Consider the following 20,709-nt stretch of genomic DNA (forward strand, 5'->3'; position numbering starts at 1 on the left):
TCCCCTCAGAGCTGTGTTTCTGTCCTCAAAGAGCTATGTGTCTGTCCTCACAGAGCTGGGTGTCTGTCCCCACAGAGCTGGTTCTCTGTCCCCACAGAGCTGGTGTCTGTCCCCACAGAGCTGGGTCTCTATCCCCACAGAGCTGGTTCTCTGTCCCCTCAGAGGTGGTTGTCTGTCCTCACAGAACTGGGTGTCTGTCCTCACAGAGCTGGATCTCTCTCCCCACAGAGCTGGATCTCTGTCCCCACAGAGCTGGGTCTCTGTCCTCACAGAGCTGGGTGTCTGTCCTCACAGAGCTGGGTGTCTGTCCTCACAGAGCTGGGTGTCTGTCCCCACAGAGCTGGGTGTCTGTCCCCACAGAGCTGGGTGTCTGTCCTCACAGAGCTGTGTGTCTGTCCCCACAGAGCTGTGTGTCTGTCCCCACAGAGCTGGGTCTCTATCCCCACAGAGCTGGTTCTCTGTCCCCACAGAGGTGGTTGTCTGTCCTCACAGAGCTGGGCGTCTGTCCTCACAGAGCTGGATCTCTGTCCCCACAGAGCTGGGTCTCTGTCCCCACAGAGCTGGGTCTCTGTCCCCACAGAGCTGGGTGTCTGTCCCCTCAGAGCTGTGTTTCTGTCCTCACAGAGCTGGTGTCTGTCCTCACAGAGCTGGGTGTCTGTCCTCACAGAGCTGGGTGTCTGTCCCCACAGAGCTGGTTCTCTGTCCCCTCAAGGCTGGTGTCTGTCCCCACAGAGCTGGGTGTCTGTCCCCACAGAGCTGGGTCTCTATCCCCACAGAGCTGGTTCTCTGTCCCCTCAGAGCTGTGTTTCTGTCCTCACAGAGCTGGTGTCTGTCCTCACAGAGCTGGGTCTCTGTCCCCACAGAGCTGGGTCTCTGTCCCCTCAGAGGTGGTTGTCTGTCCTCACAGAGCTGGGCGTCTGTCCTCACAGAGCTGTATCTCTGTCCCCACAGAGCTGGGTCTCTGTCCCCTCAGAGCTGTGTGTCTGTCCTCACAGAGCTGGTGTCTGTCCTCACAGAGCTGGTGTCTGTCCCCACAGAGCTGGTTCTCTGTCCCCACAGAGCTGGGTCTCTGTCCCCTCAGAGCTGTGTGTCTGTCCTCACAGAGCTGGTGTCTGTCCTCACAGAGCTGGGTCTCTGTCCCCACAGAGCTGGGTTTTTGGGAGCAGCGTTCAGGGTAAACCCCTCAGGCCCCCCGAGAAGGGGGATAGCCAAGGGGACTTACTTGTGAACACCATGGCCCTGGCTGCACTCCGCCGCTCCCCCGATAGAGATTATGCTTGGCTGTTTGGTGTGTGCTAGATGGCGTGCAGCCACGTTCTTGCTTAGGCTCTGCTGAGTTTAGCCGAGCAGACTGACCTCAGGCAAGTCCAGTAAGACAAAATAAAGTCTGTAACCTCCTCCCTGTATTATTGTTCCTGTAACTAAGCACAATCACTGAGTGACCCTTCTCTGTATGAATAACACTGATGTGCAGGACTCTGTAACTGCCTGCTTTTAGTATAAATATCAGAAGCTCAGAAATAAACTGGCCTGTGTCTCTGGCACAAGACCTCCCTATCCCACCCATCTCTCATCCCTTCTCTCAGGATCATCATTGAACGTTACTCCGCGCTGGACGCGGAGGCGACAGGTGGCGTCACGAACAGGGACCTGAGAACGAAGGAATCGATGAAGAGACCCTGAAGGAAGGCGCGCCAAGGTAAGCATATGAAACTGAGGGCGTCCGTGTAAATACATAGGGAGTAAGAAATCATGGCGCAATCATCTGGCAAACAATTGCCTGCGCAGAGCCTTCAGCAGCTCCTGGCCGCTAGGGGAGAAAACGGAGACGAAAACAAACGGGACAGTTTCTCGACCGCGTTCACCCGGTCTGCCCCTGGTCCCTAAGCAGGAGATTTGAAATGAAAAACCTTGGAAGCAAGTTGGGCTTGAATTACAACAATATTACAATAATAATGGCCCTACTAACATTCCAACCGATACCTTCGCTTTATGGCGGCTTATCAGAGACAATCTGGCTTTAACAGCATCTCCTGAGATGGAGGAGGTTCCCCTCTCCGTGGGTCTGCAGCCCAGTGCTCCCCCAGAGGAGCCGATTTATGAGGAACCTCCTAACAGCCCCTTACCCCTGGGATATGAGGAGGAACTGGAGGAGGAAGAATGAAGATACCATGACCCTCTGACCGCTTTTCGAGTCCAAAAATCTGACTCTAGGGAAGATTTAAATAAAAAATTTAAGAACCTGGGGATAGATAATACAGTCCCCTTTAAGCCGGCTACGTCCTCTGGACCCCTGCGTCGGATAACTGAAGTCTCGAAGGACGGGCTTTCCCCATTACAGAAATCCATAATTCAAACTAGACAGCAGGGGGAGGATGTTTCAGGTTTTTTGGAAGTGTTCCCGGTTAGAGTGGATGCTAATCAACAGAGGATTTTTGAACCGCTGCCTTTTAAAATTGTGGCTTGTTCCCAGTATGGCCCGTGGCCCCCTTTACGTTGTCAATTATGGAATCGATTTCTGAGGATCAGCTCTGCTCCCATGATTGGAAAGCCTTAGCTAGAGCTGTACTGTCGGGGGGATTATCTGTTATGGAAGTCAGATTTTTATAAATTTTGCCGACAAACGGCTAGGATTAATCATCAACAACAGATTCCTATTACTGAGGAGATGCTTACTGGAGAAGGTCTTTATGCCGATTTACATAATCAGTTAGGATTTGGGGCAGCAGTATATGCTCAAATTAAGGATGCCACCCGTAAAGCATGGAAAAGGCTCCCTGTCATAGGGAACGAACATGAGGAAATATGGAAGGTGAGACAGGGACCCGATGAGCCTTATGCAGATTTTGCCAATAGTGACGCACAGGCAGGAGAAATAATTACTAAACAGATGGCATATGAAAATGCTAAGGCCGCCTGCCAGGCTGCTATTAGGCCTTACCGCATGACTGCCACCTTAAATGATTACATTCGGCTGTGCGCAGACATTGGGCCTTCCTTTGTGCTAGGGGTCACCCTAGCGGCCGCTATGAGAGGAACAACCTATAAATCAGAGCTTCAAAGGCAGCTTTCCAGAGCAGGGGGAAAAGGGAAGTGTTTTAATTGTGGAAAAACAGGGCACTTTAAGAAAGACTGTTTCAAGAGATCAACTGACAGGGGAAAAGGCATTCAGCCTTCCACTGTATGTCCTAGGTGTAGGAGAGGGAAGCATTGGGCTAATGAGTGTCACTCCATACTGCTGCTGATGCCTCCCCCTTGAACCAGGGAAACAGCCAGACGGGCGTGCCCGGGGCCCCAGTCAAAAGCCGGGACGCTTTGTAGCGGCAGTGAGCCCCGGAAAGACCCCAGGATCCGGGTGTCAGAATTATAGCAGGCCACCCACAGCAGTGCAAGACTAGATTTGTCCGTAAAAGATTATGTTATCCTGGGAGTCGGGTGGTAGCGCAGCGGGCTAAGCGCAGGTGGTGCAAAGCACAAGGACCAGCATAAGGATCCCGGTTCGAGCCCCGGCTCCCCACCTGCAGGGGAGTCGCTTCCCAGGCGGTGAAGCAGGTCTGCAGGTGTCTGTCTTTCTCTCCTCCTCTCTGTCTTCCCCTCCTCTCTCCATTTCTCTCTGTCCTGTCTAACAACGACAACAACAATAATAACTACAACAATAAAACAACAAGGGCAACAAAAGGGAATAAATAAATAAAATAAATATTTTTTTAAAAAAAGATTATGTTATCCTATCCCCTGAAATGGGGCCTCAGGCCCTACTGACAGGGGTGTGGGTTCCTCTTCCCTCCGGACTCATGGGACTTATTATTGGCAGGAGTAATACTACTCTAAAAGGACTGCAAGTTTCCCAGGGGTGATTGATGCTGATTATGAAGGAGAAATAAAATAATGGCTGGTGCTACTCAAAGTTTTGTTAAACTTCCCTCTAGAACTAAAATAGCACAATTGATATTACTCCCGTGAGGCAGGGAGATGGGACCTAAAACACCGCACAATACTCTAAATAGAACTCTTTTGACTCTCAATATTTTGAACTTGGATAATTTTGGTAAATCTGCCAGTGACCGATTTTGGAGGCCTGCCACTCTGCAGGGATATGCCATGGTGAGGTGGAAGATCCCTTAACAGGTGTCTGGAAAGGGCCTGACCCCGTTCTGATCTGGGGCGAGGGCATGTTTGTGTTTTCTCCCATGCAGATAATGAAGCCCGCTGGTTGCCAGAAAGGTGGGTCCGACAAGTGGAGGAGAAGGAGGATGAATGCCCGCAGACGTCGAGCCCTGGAGAGCGCGATGGAAAGACTGAGGAAGATGTCGCCGAAGGCCTCGGCAACCCCGGGGACGTCTGCGTCACCCGGCCTGGCTGAACAAGCTGCAGGGCTGGCTCAACAGGCTGGTAGACCTCTCACACCTATGACCTTGTTCCTGGCTCTCCTGCCTCTTGCTACCTGCTCTGTCCATGGAGAACAGTTTTGGACCTATGTCCCCGACCCCCCTTTACTCCAGACTGCGGTCTGGAATGGGGAGGAAGTTCCACTGTACACTAATACCTCCCGGTTCATCGGTGGTCACTCGGCAGACCACATCGCCCAGGCCGCTGTTGGTGCTGCACAGTCTTTCCCATGGAATAAACCTTTAATGTAATTGATGTGGCCTGGGTGGGGCGCACCCAGGAGAACACACATCACCAGGCACAAGGACCCGGGTTCAAGCCCCCAGTCCCCACCTACAGGGAGGAGCTCGTGAACGGTGGGCGGTCCTGCAGGTGTCTCTCCTTTTTGTCTTTCATCCTTTATTTAAAAAACAGACTTCCTGGGAGTCGGTTGGTAGCGCAGCAGGTTAAGCGCACATGGCGCAAAGCACAAGGACCGGCGTGAGGATCCCGGTTTGAGCCCCCAGCTCCCTGCCTGCAGGGGAGACGCTTCACAGGTGGTGAAGCAGGTCTGCAGGTGTCTGTCTTTCTCTCCCCCTCCCTGTCTTCCCCTCCTCTCTCCAGTTCTCTCTGTCCTATCCAACAACAATGACAGCAATAACAGTAATAACTATAACAACAAAAAGGGCAACAAAAGGGAATAAACAAATAAATTTTTTTTAAATATTTATTTTATTTATTTATTCCCTTTTGTTGCCTTTGTTGTTTTTTTGTTGTAGTTATTATTGTTGTTGTCGTTGTTGGATAGGACAGAGAGAAATGGAGAGAGGGAGGGGAAGACAGAGAGGGGGAGAGAAAGACAGACACCTGCAGACCTGCTTCACCGCCTGGGAAGCAACTCCCCTGCAGGTGGGGAGCCGGGGTTCGAACCGGGGTCCTTATGCCGGTCCTTGTGCTTTGCGCCACCTGTGCTTAACCCGCTGCGCTACAGCCCGACTCCCAAATAAATATTTTTTAAAAATTAAAAAAAAAAACAAAAACAGGCTTCCAGGGCCAGGTGGTAGAGCACGTAGTTGAGCACATGTTACAGTGCACAAGGACCCAGGTTCAAGCTCCTTGTCCCCACCTGCAGAGGGAAAGCTTTGCGAGTGGTGAAGCAGGGCTACAGGTGTGTCTCTGTCTCTCTCCCTCCCTATCACCCACTTCCCCCTTGATTTCTGGCTGTCTCTATCCAATAAATAAAGATACTAAAGTAAAAACAAAACAAACAAACAGAAAAGCACCAGGCTCCCAGGCCCCATGCAGCTATGCACACAGAGAGCCCAGCCATGGCCCTGGTAGCAGTCAGTGGATGCAGACAGCTCAGTGGACAGTCCCCAGCACAGCTCTGGGCTCCAGCCTCTGCCCCACACTGAGCACGGGATGCAAGCTGTGACACCAGTCCCTTTCTGTGAGGGGAGGTGGCGGCTGCATGTTGGCAGGGCCCCTGTGTAAGGCCAGCACCCCTGGACAGCATCACTCCCTCGGTGGGCGGGCGGGAGGCAGAGTTCCTTCAGTCGGCGAGCTGTCTGTGTGTCCAGCGGTGCATCTCATCTGACAGATTCAGACAGCACTCGTCTGTCTTAGTGAGTTTCCATTTCAGTAGATTCCTGTTGACTGTTCTGAGGAAAGTGCAATAGGTCTCCTGAGAAGAACAGCATCTCTCAAGTATGGCGTCCAGACCTTGATCCCAGGCATCTCATGAACCAGACGCTGTGTTCACTTGCTTTCTCATAAAAAATCTAAAAAAAGACAAAAGACTAGAGGAAGCATGAAAAGCAGCCCCCACCCCCCACGACTGGGGCTATGGATGTGGACAGCCCAGGGCAAACGAGAAACTTGGGGCTTTCAGCTTCTCTGCCAACGGGGAGAAACTGCAGGTCAGGACGAGTTGCAGGGGTTCAACAACATGCCAGACGGTTCCCGAGAACAAGGATCCGGGGGCCGGAGCAGCTCGTGGCACTGCCTCTGTCTAAAAAATGCAGGGTTGGGGTACAGCATCATGGTCATGCAAACGACTTTCTTTCCTGAGGCTCCAAGATCCCAAGTTCAATTCTCACTCTCTGGGTTTTTCTCTGTATCACTCATTGAAATAAGATTACATTATTATTATTATTATTTTTTAATTATGGTCTCCAGGGTTATTGCTGGGGTTCCAGGGCTCCTGGCAGCCAATTTTCCTTTCTCTTCTATTTTTATTTGATAGGACAGAATTGAGAGGGGAGGGGAGGGGAGGGGGAGACAGACCCCGCTTGTGACGCTTGCCCCCTGCAGGTGGGGAGCGGAGGCTCGAACCCCGGTACTTGTTCATGGTGCTATGTGCGCTTAACTGGATGCACCCCCGCCAGACCAAAAAGACTTTTAAGAAAATTTTTTTTATATTTATTCATTTATTCCCTTTTGTTGCCCTTGTTTTATTGTAGTTATTATCGATGTCATTGTTGTTGGCTAGGACAGAGAGAAATGGAGAGAGGAGGGGAAGACAGAGAGGGGGAGAGAAAGACAGACACCTGCAGACCTGCTTCACCGCCTGGGAAGCGACCCCCGTGCAGGTGGGGAGCCGGGGACTCGAACCGGTCCTTACGTTTGGCGCCACCTGCGCTTAACCCGCTGCGCTACCGCCTGACTCCCCAAAAAGACTTGTTTTTAAAGATAGTTTCTGAAGGCCTGGGACCAGAGACAACTCCGGGGGCGGGGCCAGTCGCGGGGCGGGGCTAGACCGGAATACCGCAGCCTTGTGGGCGTGGCCAGAGCGCGGTACAAGGTTTGTGGGCGGGGCCGGGGCGCCGACGCAGGGCGTGGGGGTGGGGCCGACTCCCGGAAGCACAGCCTGTGGGCGGGGCCGGGGCGCCGACGTAGCCTGTGGGTAGGCGGGTTGTGGGTGTGGCCCCTCCCGGGCCCGGTATCGCGAGAGTCTACGTGCTGACGCGAGGCGGGCGGATGCGCGGCGCGGGCGGGCGCGTTTGAAAGTCGGGGTTTGGCGGAGTGGCGGGAACCGCGGCGCGGCAGGGCCTGAGGTGAGCGCGGCGGGCGGCGGCTGTCCAGTCGTCCGAGCCCCGGGCCCGGCCGTGGCGGGAGGCGGCGGGAGGCCGCGGTGACAGGGCCGCGCGCGCGGACGGGTGACACCCGGTGACAGCCCCGACCGGGGCCGGTGGGCTGACCCCTGACCCCCGACCCCGGCCGACCCTTGAGGGGGCGTCCCCCGACCCTGTGCCTGTGGTCCGCGGGCTGGAGGCAGAGGCGAGGGCTTGGGCGGAGTCGGCCCGGGGCGGGGTGCGGGGGGCGGGCGGGGAGACCCGGGGACAGACAGGGGTGCCGGGGGCGGGGAGACCCGGGGACAGACAGGGGTGCCGGGGGCGGGGAGACCCGGGGACGGGGGTGCCGGGGGACAGGGGTGCCGGGAGAGGGTGGAGAACTCCCGGCCTGGCATCTGGGCGACAGGATCAGGACACTGGGGGCCAACCTGTCAACACTGGTCGCATCTTGAGGCCACCGGGGGCGTCCTGGGGACGCTGGGGGCATCTTGGGGACGCTGGGGGCATCTTGGGGATGCTGGTGGCGTCTTGGGGATGCTGAGGTCATCTTGGGGACGCTGGGGGCGTCCTGGGGACACTGGGGGCATCTTGGGGACACTGAGGGCATCTTGGGGATGCTTGGGGCATCTTGGGGACGCTGAGGGCATCTTGGGGACGCTGGGGGCATCTTGGGGACGCTGGGGGCATCTTGGGGACACTGGGGCATCTTGGGGACACTGAGGTCATCTTGGGGATGCTGGGGGCATTTGGGGATGCTGGGGGCATCTTGGGGACACTGGGGACATCTTGGGGGCATCTTGGGGATACTGTGGGCATCTTGGGGATGCTGAGGGCATCTTGGGGACACTGAGGGCTTCTTGACACTGAGGGCGTCTTGGGGACGCTGGGGGCATCTTGGGGACGCTGAGGGCGTCTTGGGGACGCTGGGGGCGTCTTGGGGACACTGGGGGCGTCTTGGGGACACTGGGGGCGTCTTGGGGACACTGAGGGCATCTTGGGGACGCTGGGGGCGTCTTGTGGACGCTGGAGGCATCTTGGGGACGCTGGGGGCATCTTGGGGACACTGGGGGCATCTTGGGGACGCTGAGGGCATCTTGGGGACGCTGAGGGCGTCTTGGGGACACTGAGGGCGTCTTGTTCACGCTGAGGTCATCTTGGGGACACTGGGGGCGTCTTGGGGACGCTGGGGGCATCTTGGGGATGCTGGGGCGTCTTGGGGACGCTGGGGGCATCTTGGGGACGCTGGGGGCATCTTGGGGACTCTGGGGGCATCTTGGGGACACTGGGGGCATCTTGGGGACGCTGGGGGCATCTTGGGGACGCTGAGGGCGTCTTGGGGATGCTGAGGGCGTCTTGTTGACGCTGAGGTCGTCTTGGGGACACTGGGGGCGTCTTGGGGACGCTGGGGGCATCTTGGGGATGCTGGGGCGTCTTGGGGACGCTGGGGGCGTCTTGGGGACACTGGGGGCGTCTTGGGGACACTGGGGGCGTCTTGGGGACAGCGCCCCAAGCCCTAGGGACACTGTCCAGTGATAGGGTGTCAGTGCAAGGGGACGATGCAGGACAGTGCTGGGCACCCTGGGCACATGTGGGGGGCACCCCAGTGGCTGCTGGGTGACTGGCTCTGGAAGGGAGCAGGGCCGCCCTCTGCCCTGGGGACTGGTGCCTGCTGGTGGGGCCGTGCTCCCTCCTCTTCTCCCCCCTTTGAAAAGGTGGGCAGAGTGGGTCCTCCCACCTCGCCCACGAGGCCGGGTGAAGCAGAGATGGAGGCGCCAGTGCGCCCCACGCCACAGCAGCCCCTAGCGCCCAGCTGCACCCAGGTTCTGCAGCGTCTCCCAAGGTGGAGGCCTCCCGTTGCTCCAGCTGCACCGGGTGCTGTGGCGGGAAGGCGGGGGCAGGGTGAGCAGCTGGCGCCAGCCCCATGCCCTCCGGTGGGAGGAGCCCGGGCACCGGGCGTCTGGGGCCAGCCTAACGAGCTCCCTGGGGACCCCAGCGCCACGCAAGCCACACGGTGGAGGAAGGGCGCTTCTGGGGAGAGCGACAAGACAAGAGCAGCCCGTGTCGCTCCCTCTGCTCCAGAAAGGGGGCCGGCCGAGGGGCCGGGGCCTTGGGCAGCCACCGGGTACTGTGGACGGCACCAGGCACGGCGGTGGTGGGGCTCCGGGAGCCCGCCGTCCTGGGCTCGTAGCGGAGACGCCCGCCGGGCACCTAGCGTGCTTTGCGTGGGAGCCGTCGCCCCAGTGGCTGCGGGTCCTCCCGGCTCCTGATGGTGCTCTTAGCAAACCTTGTGCCGCAGGAAAGATGACTTCGCGGGCGCGAGTTCCCGGGAGAGTTCTGGAGTAGAGGCGCGTGCAGACGGTTTCCTCAGTCATGGAGAAACGCGAGACTTTTGTGCAGGCCGTGTCTAAGGAGCTGATCGGGGACTTTCTGCAGTTCATTCAGCTTGATGTGAGTTCTCTGCTCGGTTCTATTTTCTGTGATTTTGACTGTTAACCTAAAACTGCGTTCAGGTCACACCAGGCGTGGCACACTGGGTGGAGCACACACACGACCGTGCACCGGGGCCCAGGTTCAAGCCCAGGGTCCAGCCCTCAGCCCCCACCTGCAGAGGGAGCTTCATGGGTGCTGCAGGCCTCTCCCTCCCGCTCTCTGTCTCCGCCTTCCCTCTCTATACTGGCTTATAAAAAACTAAAAGTGAAGTCAATCAATCTTATTTAAAAGTGAAATACGATCCCCTCAGCGAATCCTCAGAGACCAGCATCTGCTGAAGAAGATGAGGGAAGAGTTTTGGGAGGTGCCTCCGTGGTTTGGGCCTTGCACAAGCAGACCCTCGTCCCACCTCACAGCCTCTGGAGCGGGCAGCTCTGTTGTGGCCTCCTCTGCTGCAAGGGTGCTGTGTGCCACGCACGGTCCTCCTCTGCTGACGGCTCCCTGCGTGGGCGTGAGGAAGATGGCTGTTTTGCCCTGGGCGGTCTTTCGGGTCCAGGCGGGAAGCCCCAGGCCCAGCTGCAACGCCCCCTTCCTGAGGCAGGGCCAGGGAAGCCGAGGTCTAGGAGAGACAGGCGGGAAGGCCGCGCAGGTGCTCGGGAGAGGTGGAGTGTGTGAGTGCGGGGCCAGGAGGAGGGCAGAGGACACAGGCAGGAACGCGGGCTTTGCTGTTAGGATGTCCGGGCCGTGTGCGCGGAAGAGAGGAAGCGGCAGCAGAGGGTGGGTGGCCGGTGGGCGGCGGCTCTCTGATGCTGAACATGGGCCACTGAGGGGGTGAGGACCGCTGGGCTCTGACTGGGGGGTGCCATCCAGAGGCCCGGGTGTTCAAGTAGGGCTGGGCTGCGTGGCGGTCGTGCCTGGGAAGCTTGAAGCCCGGAAGGAGATTTGGGGCACGGAGCGAAATCTGGCATCCTCACTTCAGGGGGACAGATGAGTCCCAGGAAGGTGTGGGGTGGTCTCTGTGAGGACAAAGGGGACCTGCAGCAGATGCCCGAGAACCCCCCAGTGTGCCTGCCTGCCTGCCGCGTCAGCCTGGGGCCACGCCCGCTTGCCGCCAGCCACCCAGCCGCGGAAACCAAGGAGGTGGTGGCAGGGAGCCAGAGAGAACCTCGCAGCTTTGCTGCTAGCGACACCCGAGGAAGTGGGGTCTTGTCATACACACATCCTGTGACCTCAGACCGTCAGCACGAACTCACAGGGGCCGTGATGGCCCGCTTCTGCAGGAGTAGCTCGTATGAGGTCCGGTCCGATCACGGAAGAGCAGCGCCCTCAGTCTCCTGCCGTGGTGCTGACTGAGCACACAGCAGGCCGAACTGGTGGTGCTGACTGAGCACACAGCAGGCCGGACTGGTGGTGCTGACTGAGCACACAGCAGGCCGGACTGGTGGTGCTGACTGAGCACACAGCAGGCCGGACTGGTGGTGCTGACTGAGCACACAGTAGAGTGGACTGGTGGTGCGCAGTTAGTACCGACTCAGAGCCTAAACAGACCGGCCATGTGGGGCCCGGCGTGACGAAACGTCCTTTGGGACGTTGTCCTGGCCGGGGCGTCTGGGAGCCTGGTTCAGTCCTCGGAGACGGAGACACCGGCATTGGTTGGGTCGTGAGATGCACTCGGGAGGCCGGGACGGCCGGGGGTGGCGCTTTCCCGGGGGCCGCCTGAGGAGAACTAGCTTTCCGGTGTGTGCGGCCCCTCAGCACGGCCGGTCTGCCGGGCCCGGCACCCCTGCACCCCTGCTGCCCCGTGCCGCTGTGGCCGTGCCGTGCACGCTGTTGTTGCAAGTGCCGGGTTTTCAGGACGGGAGGGAAGTGCCCAGAGGCGAGATCAAGATCGCGGGCCTGGAGGCCTCTCTTCATGTGGAGGAACCTGCAGGCAGTGTTCTGTGGAGGCTGCACAGCTCACCCTCCCCAGCGGGGGTGAGGGTTCCCTCTCCCGTGTCCCCCAACAGGTTTCTCGTCACCTTGCGGTGGCGGCCTCCCGTGAGCCTCGCCCAGCTCGTCTTTCTGAGGCAGCAGGCATCTCGCTGCTTCAGCTGTGCCTCCCTGACGGTGGTGAGGGCTCCCGGTGGCTTTTGAGAGAAGAGGTTTGCCAGTGAGCACTCAGCAGCAGGACCCCTCTGGGCGCCTGGTGTCCGCGTCAGGCTCTGAACTGCCGGCTCAGTGCCACCTGCTGGCCGCCGTCGGTCTGTTTTGAAGACGTGTTTATTCAGATCGGTCTGCTTTTCTTGATGTTCCCTGAGTTCTTTGTATTTTAAGGTGAAGCCCTTGTCATCTACCTGGTTGGTCAGTAGGCTGTTTAGTTTTTGTGATGTTTCATCTCTGCCTTACAGAAGTTCTTTACTTGGACGTGGCCCCATCTGCTTATCATCAGCTCGCTTTGGTGCCGCAGATCAAGCCCAGGGCCCCTGAGTGGCAGCCTCATGCCTGATCATCTTTACTTGTTTCCATTGTCTTGGGGTCAGATCCCCAAGGCCTCTGTAGAGTGTTGACAAGGAGCCTTGCTGATTAGAACAAGGCAGGAGGAAAAAGGCAAGTTTGAGGTGATTCACTCTCTCCTAGAGTATAGAAGTAAAGAAATGGCAGATTAAAGTCCTTCCGAGTTTAAATGTGGAATCATGTCCTAACACTGTTTTTATCTTCAGATGGATAGTTTATGCACTTGGTATCAGTTGGAGCTTCAGAATTTATATGTAAACAGGAAAAGATGGTAATATATTGAATCATAAAATGCACTAATGTATGTGACAATAAAAGATTCATTAAAACATTTCAAATTGTAAAAGAGAAATAAAGAAGCGGGGTAGGGCCAGCAGTAGTTCACCCCATTGATGCACACGTCACCATGCTGAAGGGCTGGAGGACAGGGGTTCGAGGCCCCGGTCCACACCAGCAGGGGAGGTCCCACGAGTAGTGAAGCAGGAAGGCGGGTGTCTCTCTGTCTCCCTCTCTATAGCTCCCTCCCTCTCAATTTCGGTGTGTCTTACCAAACAAAAATGAAAAAGAAAAATGGCCACCAGGAGCAGGATATTTGTAGTGTCAGCACCAATTCCCAGAGATAATTCTGGTGGCAAGTATTAAGGATGGACAGATGGTGGTAAGTGTAAAGATGGATGGAAGGAAGGAAGGAAGGAAGGAAGAGGTGGGGTAGATAGCATAATGTCATGCAGAGAAATTCTCATGCCGGAGGCCTCAAAGGTCCCAGGTTCAATCCCCTGCACCACCATAAACCAGAGCAGCAGGGCTCTGGTAGAAAGATAGTTGGGGGGGAGGAAAAAAGGGAGAGAGAGGAAGGGGCTGGACAGTGCATACCCAGTATATATATAGAGAGGGGGCTGGACAGTGCATACCCAGTATATATAGAGAGAGGGGGCTGGACAGTGCATACCCAGTATATATAGAGAGAGGGGGCTGGACAGTGCATACCCAGTATATATAGAGAGAGGGGGCTGGACAGTGCATACCCAGTATATATAGAGAGAGGGGGCTGGACAGTGCATACCCAGTATATATAGAGAGAGGGGGCTGGACAGTGCATACCCAGTATATATAGAGAGAGGGGGCTGGACAGTGCATATCCAGTATATATAGAGAGAGGGGGCTGGACAGTGCATACCCAGTATATATATAGAGAGGGGGCTGGACAGTGCATACCCAGTATATATATAGAGAGGGGGCTGGACAGTGCATACCCAGTATATATATAGAGAGGGGGCTGGACAGTGCATACCCAGTATATATATAGAGAGGGGGGCTGGACAGTGCATACCCAGTATATATATAGAGAGGGGGCTGGACAGTGCATACCCAGTATATATATAGAGAGGGGGCTGGACAGTGCATACCCAGTATATATAGAGAGAGGGGGCTGGACAGTGCATACCCAGTATATATAGAGAGAGGGGGCTGGACAGTGCATACCCAGTATATATAGAGAGAGGGGGCTGGACAGTGCATACCCAGTATATATAGAGAGAGGGGGCTGGACAGTGCATACCCAGTATATATAGAGAGAGGGGGCTGGACAGTGCATACCCAGTATATATAGAGAGAGGGGGCTGGACAGTGCATATCCAGTATATATAGAGAGAGGGGGCTGGACAGTGCATACCCAGTATATATATAGAGAGGGGGCTGGACAGTGCATACCCAGTATATATATAGAGAGGGGGCTGGACAGTGCATACCCAGTATATATATAGAGAGGGGGCTGGACAGTGCATACCCAGTATATATATAGAGAGGGGGGCTGGACAGTGCATACCCAGTATATATATAGAGAGGGGGCTGGACAGTGCATACCCAGTATATATAGAGAGAGGGGGCTGGACAGTGCATACCCAGTATATATATAGAGAGGGGGCTGGACAGTGCATACCCAGTATATATATAGAGAGGGGGGCTGGACAGTGCATACCCAGTATATATATAGAGAGGGGGGCTGGACAGTGCATACCCAGTATATATATAGAGAGGGGGGCTGGACAGTGCATACCCAGTATATATATAGAGAGGGGGCTGGACAGTGCATACCCAGTATATATATAGAGAGGGGGCTGGACAGTGCATACCCAGTATATATATAGAGAGGGGGGCTGGACAGTGCATACCCAGTATATATATAGAGAGGGGGCTGGACAGTGCATACCCAGTATATATAGAGAGGGGGGCTGGACAGTGCATACCCAGTATATATATAGAGAGGGGGGCTGGACAGTGCATACCCAGTATATATAGAGAGAGGGGGCTGGACAGTGCATACCCAGTATATATATAGAGAGGGGGCTGGACAGTGCATACCCAGTATATATATAGAGAGGGGGCTGGACAGTGCATACCCAGTATATATATAGAGAGGGGGGCTGGACAGTGCATACTCAGTATATATATAGAGAGGGGGCTGGACAGTACATACCCAGTATATATAGAGAGAGGGGGCTGGACAGTGCATACCCAGTATATATATAGAGAGGGGCTGGACAGTGCATACCCAGTATATATAGAGAGAGGGGGCTGGACAGTGCATACCCAGTATATATAGAGAGAGGGGGGCTGGACAGTGCATACCCAGTATATATATTGAGAGAGGGGGCTGGACAGTGCATACCCAGTATATATATAGAGAGAGGGGGCTGGACAGTGCATACCCAGTATATATATAGAGAGGGGGGCTGGACAGTGCATACCCAGTATATATATAGAGAGGGGGGCTGGACAGTGCATACCCAGTATATATATAGAGAGGGGGCTGGACAGTGCATACCCAGTATATATATAGAGAGAGGGGGCTGGACAGTGCATACCCAGTATATATATAGAGAGAGGGGGCTGGACAGTGGATACCCAGTATATATAGAGAGAGGGGGCTGGACAGTGCATACCCAGTATATATATAGAGAGGGGGCTGGACAGTGCATACCCAGTATATATATAGAGAGGGGGGCTGGACAGTGCATACCCAGTATATATATAGAGAGGGGGCTGGACAGTGCATACCCAGTATATATATAGAGAGGGGGCTGGACAGTGCATACCCAGTATATATATAGAGAGGGGCTGGACAGTGCATACCCAGTATATATAGAGAGAGGGGGCTGGACAGTGCATACCCAGTATATATATAGAGAGGGGGGCTGGACAGTGCATACCCAGTATATATATAGAGAGGGGGGCTGGACAGTGCATACCCAGTATATATATAGAGAGGGGGGCTGGACAGTGCATACCCAGTATATATATAGAGAGGGGGCTGGACAGTGCATACCCAGTATATATATAGAGAGAGGGGGCTGGACAGTGCATACCCAGTATATATATAGAGAGAGGGGGCTGGACAGTGCATACCCAGTATATATAGAGAGAGGGGGCTGGACAGTGCATACCCAGTATATATATAGAGAGGGGGCTGGACAGTGCATACCCAGTATATATATAGAGAGGGGGCTGGACAGTGCATACCCAGTATATATATAGAGAGGGGGGCTGGACAGTGCATACCCAGTATATATATAGAGAGGGGGCTGGACAGTGCATACCCAGTATATATATAGAGAGAGGGGGCTGGACAGTGCATACTCAGTATATATAGAGAGAGGGTGCTGGACAGTGCATACCCAGTATATATATAGAGAGGGGGCTGGACAGTGCATACCCAGTATATATAGAGAGGGGGGCTGGACAGTGCATACCCAGTATATATATAGAGATGGGGGCTGGACAGTGCATACCCAGTATATATAGAGAGAGGGGGCTGGACAGTGCATACCCAGTATATATATAGAGAGGGGGGCTGGACAGTGCATACCCAGTATATATATAGAGAGAGGGGGCTGGACAGTGCATACCCAGTATATATATAGAGAGGGGGGCTGGACAGTGCATACCCAGTATATATATAGAGAGGGGGGCTGGACAGTGCATACCCAGTATATATATAGAGAGAGGGGGCTGGACAGTGCATACCCAGTATATATATAGAGAGAGGGGGCTGGACAGTGCATACCCAGTATATATAGAGAGAGGGGGCTGGACAGTGCATACCCAGTATATATAGAGAGAGGGGGCTGGACAGTGCATACCCAGTATATATAGAGAGAGGGGGCTGGACAGTGCATACCCAGTATATATATAGAGAGGGGGGCTGGACAGTGCATACCCAGTATATATATAGAGAGGGGGGCTGGACAGTGCATACCCAGTATATATATAGAGAGGGGGCTGGACAGTGCATACCCAGTATATATATAGAGAGAGGGGGCTGGACAGTGCATACTCAGTATATATAGAGAGAGGGTGCTGGACAGTGCATACCCAGTATATATATAGAGAGGGGGGCTGGACAGTGCATACCCAGTATATATAGAGAGACGGGGCTGGACAGTGCATACCCAGTATATATAGAGAGAGGGGGCTGGACAGTGCATACCCAGTATATATAGAGAGAAGGGGGCTGGACAGTGCATACCCAGTATATATATAGAGAGGGGGGCTGGACAGTGCATACCCAGTATATATATAGAGAGGGGGCTGGACAGTGCATACCCAGTATATATATAGAGAGGGGGGCTGGACAGTGCATACCCAGTATATATATAGAGAGGGGGCTGGACAGTGCATACCCAGTATATATAGAGAGGGGGCTGGACAGTGCATACCCAGTATATATAGAGAGACGGGGCTGGACAGTGCATACCCAGTATATATATAGAGGGGGGCTGGACAGTGCATACCCAGTATATATATATAGAGAGGGCTGGACAGTGCATACCCAGTATATATATAGAGAGAGGGCTGGACAGTGCATACCCAGTATATATAGAGAGAGGGGGGCTGGACAGTGCATACCCAGTATATATATAGAGAGGGGGCTGGACAGTGCATACCCAGTATATATAGAGAGATGGGGGCTGGACAGTGCATACCCAGTATATATATAGAGAGGGGGCTGGACAGTGCATACCCAGTATATATATAGAGAGGGGGCTGGACAGTGCATACCCAGTATATATATAGAGAGAGGGGGCTGGACAGGGCATACCCAGTATATATATAGAGAGGGGGGCTGGACAGTGCATACCCAGTATATATAGAGAGGGGGCTGGACAGTGCATACCCAGTATATATAGAGAGACGGGGCTGGACAGTGCATACCCAGTATATATAGAGAGGGGGGCTGGACAGTGCATACCCAGTATATATAGAGAGAGGGGGGCTGGACAGTACATACCCAGTATATATAGAGAGGGGGCTGGACAGTGCATACCCAGTATATATATATAGAGAGGGGGCTGGACAGTGCATACCCAGTATATATATAGAGAGGGGCTGGACAGTGCATACCCAGTATATATATAGAGAGGGGCTGGACAGTGGCATACCCAGTATATATATAGAGAGAGGGGGCTGGACAGTGCATACCCAGTATATATATAGAGAGGGGGGCTGGACAGTGCATACCCAGTATATATAGAGAGAGGGGGGCTGGAAAGTGCATACCCAGTATATATATAGAGAGAGGGGGGCTGGAAAGTGCATACCCAGTATATATAGAGAGAGGGGGCTGGACAGTGCATACCCAGAATATATAGAGAGAGGGGGCTGGACAGTGCATACCCAGTATATATAGAGAGAGGGGGCTGGAGAGTGCATACCCAGTATATATAGAGAGAGGGGGCTGGACAGTGCATACCCAGTATATATATAGAGAGGGGGCTGGACAGTGCATACCCAGTATATATAGAGAGAGGGGGCTGGACAGTGCATACCCAGTATATATAGAGAGGGGGCTGGACAGTGCATACCCAGTATATATATAGAGAGGGGGCTGGACAGTGCATACCCAGTATATATATATAGAGAGAGGGCTGGACAGTGCATACCCAGTATATATAGAGAGAGGGGGCTGGAGAGTGCATACCCAGTATATATATATAGAGGGGGGGCTGGACAGTGCATACCCAGTATATATAGAGAGGGGGCTGGACAGTGCATACCCAGTATATATAGAGAGAGGGGGCTGGACAGTGCATACCCAGTATATATAGAGAGAGGGGGCTGGACAGTGCATACCCAGTATATATAGAGAGAGGGGGCTGGACAGTGCATACCCAGTATATATAGAGAGAGGGGGCTGGACAGTGCATACCCAGTATATATAGAGAGAGGGGGCTGGACAGTGCATACCCAGTATATATAGAGAGAGGGGGCTGGACACTGCATACCCAGTATATATAGAGAGAGGGGGCTGGACAGTGCATACCCAGTATATATATAGAGAGGGGGCTGGACAGTGCATACCCAGTATATATATATAGAGAGGGGGCTGGACAGTGCATACCCAGTATATATAGAGAGAGGGGGCTGGACAGTGCATACCCAGTATATATATAGAGAGAGGGCTGGACAGTGCATACCCAGTATATATATAGAGAGGGGGGCTGGACAGTGCATACTCAGTATATATACAGAGAGGGGGCTGGACAGTGCATACCCAGAATATATAGAGAGAGGGGGCTGGACAGTGCATACCCAGTATATATATAGAGAGGGGGCTAGACAGTGCATACCCAGTATATATATATAGAGAGAGGGGGCTGGACAGTGCATACCCAGTATATATAGAGAGGGGGCTGGACAGTGCATACCCAGTATATATATAGAGAGGGGGCTGGACAGTGCATACCCAGTATATATAGAGAGAGGGGGCTGGAGAGTGCATACCCAGTATATATATAGAGAGGGGGGGCTGGACAGTGCATACCCAGTATATATAGAGAGGGGGCTGGAGAGTGCATACCCAGTATATATAGAGAGAGGGGGCTGGACAGTGCATACCCAGTATATATAGAGAGAGGGGGCTGGACAGTGCATACCCAGTATATATAGAGAGAGGGGGCTGGAGAGTGCATACCCAGTATATATATAGAGAGGGGGGGCTGGACAGTGCATACCCAGTATATATAGAGAGAGGGGGCTGGAGAGTGCATACCCAGTATATATATAGAGAGGGGGGGCTGGACAGTGCATACCCAGTATATATAGAGAGGGGGCTGGAGAGTGCATACCCAGTATATATAGAGAGGGGGGCTGGACAGTGCATACCCAGTATATATAGAGAGGGGGGCTGGACAGTGCATACCCAGTATATATAGAGAGAGGGGGCTGGACAGTGCATACCCAGTATATATAGAGAGAGGGGGCTGGACAGTGCATACCCAGTATATATAGAGAGAGGGGGCTGGACAGTGCATACCCAGTATATATAGAGAGAGGGGGCTGGACAGTGCATACCCAGTATATATAGAGAGAGAGGGCTGGACAGTGCATACCCAGTATATATATAGAGAGGGGCTGGACAGTGCATACCCAGTATATATATAGAGAGGGTGCTGGACAGTGCATACCCAGTATATATATAGAGAGGGTGCTGGACAGTGCATACCCAGTATATATATAGAGAGGGGGCTGGATAGTGCATCCCCAGTATATATAGAGAGGGGGGGATGGACAGTGCACACCCAGTATATATAGAGAGAGGGGGGCTGGACAGTGGCATACCCAGTATATGGTGGTGAGCTGGACAGTGGCATAACCAGGTGAGAGCGAGAGGTGGTGGACAGTGGCAAACCCAGGTGCGAGAGAGAGGGCAGTGGACAGTGGCAGACCAAGGTGAGAGCGAGAGGGGGTGGACAGTGGCAAACCCAGGTGAGCACACACATTCCCGTGGACAGAGTCCCATGTTCAAGTCCTTGGTCGCCTCCTGTGGGGGCAGCTTCACAAGTGGTGAAGCAGAGATCCAGGTGTCTCTTTCTCCTTATTTGTCTGCTGCTCCCCTTCATTTCAACGTTTCTATAAACTAAAATGATTCTTAAAAATAAGATAAGGAGTGAAAGAAGGAAAGAAAGAAAGAAAGAAAGAGAAAGAAAGAAAGAAAGAAAGAAAGAAAGAAAGAAAGAAAGAAAGAAAGAAAAAGAAAAACAAACCACTCCTGGATTCTGGCAGCTGAGCGGAGGTTGCCACAGGAGGGCGGGCTGGGGAAAAGCAGGTTGAGGCTCTGTTTGGCGTGTGACTTTGCCGTGCTCGGCTGAGACCTATCAGGGTTGAAGCTGCACTCTGACAATTGCACAGTCCTGTAGATGAGTAGTAGCTCAACAAGGAAAGGTGAAAGAGGGGCGGGTGGTAGTGCAGCGGGCTAAGCACACATGGTGCACAGCGCAAGCACTCACCTAAGGATCCCGGTTCGAGCCCACGTGCAGGGAGTCGCTTCCCAGGCGGTGAAGCAGGT

The 20,709-nt window shown here is 54.1% G+C and overlaps 1 protein-coding gene and 1 long non-coding RNA gene across 5 annotated transcripts in view; both read left to right on the forward strand.

The window, feature by feature from the left end:
- The first annotated feature begins 1,549 nt into the window (after positions 1–1,549).
- Positions 1,550–4,640, forward strand: LOC132539967 (uncharacterized). The gene is made up of 2 exons (XR_009551270.1): positions 1,550–1,699; positions 4,197–4,640. It is a non-coding gene; the product is annotated as an uncharacterized LOC132539967 (long non-coding RNA).
- Positions 4,641–7,289: 2,649 nt separating this feature from the next.
- The window catches only part of NCAPG2 (non-SMC condensin II complex subunit G2), a 74,023-nt gene continuing 60,603 nt past the window's right edge, over positions 7,290–20,709 (forward strand). For 3 of the 4 annotated variants that reach the window (XR_009551269.1, XM_007537583.3, XM_060196873.1), the window contains exons 1-2: positions 7,290–7,424; positions 9,739–9,890. Coding sequence is in view for 2 of the 4 variants with exons in the window: in XM_007537583.3 (XP_007537645.1) it covers positions 9,813–9,890 (78 nt within the window). In the remaining 2 variants the exon portion in view is untranslated. The remainder of the gene's footprint in view (positions 7,425–9,738; positions 9,891–20,709) is intronic. The other variant, XM_060196875.1, reaches the window with a different exon arrangement.

The sequence above is a fragment of the Erinaceus europaeus genome, chromosome 8 (genome assembly GCF_950295315.1).
Source record: "Erinaceus europaeus chromosome 8, mEriEur2.1, whole genome shotgun sequence".
In the NCBI taxonomy this organism is placed as follows: Eukaryota; Metazoa; Chordata; class Mammalia; order Eulipotyphla; family Erinaceidae; genus Erinaceus; species Erinaceus europaeus.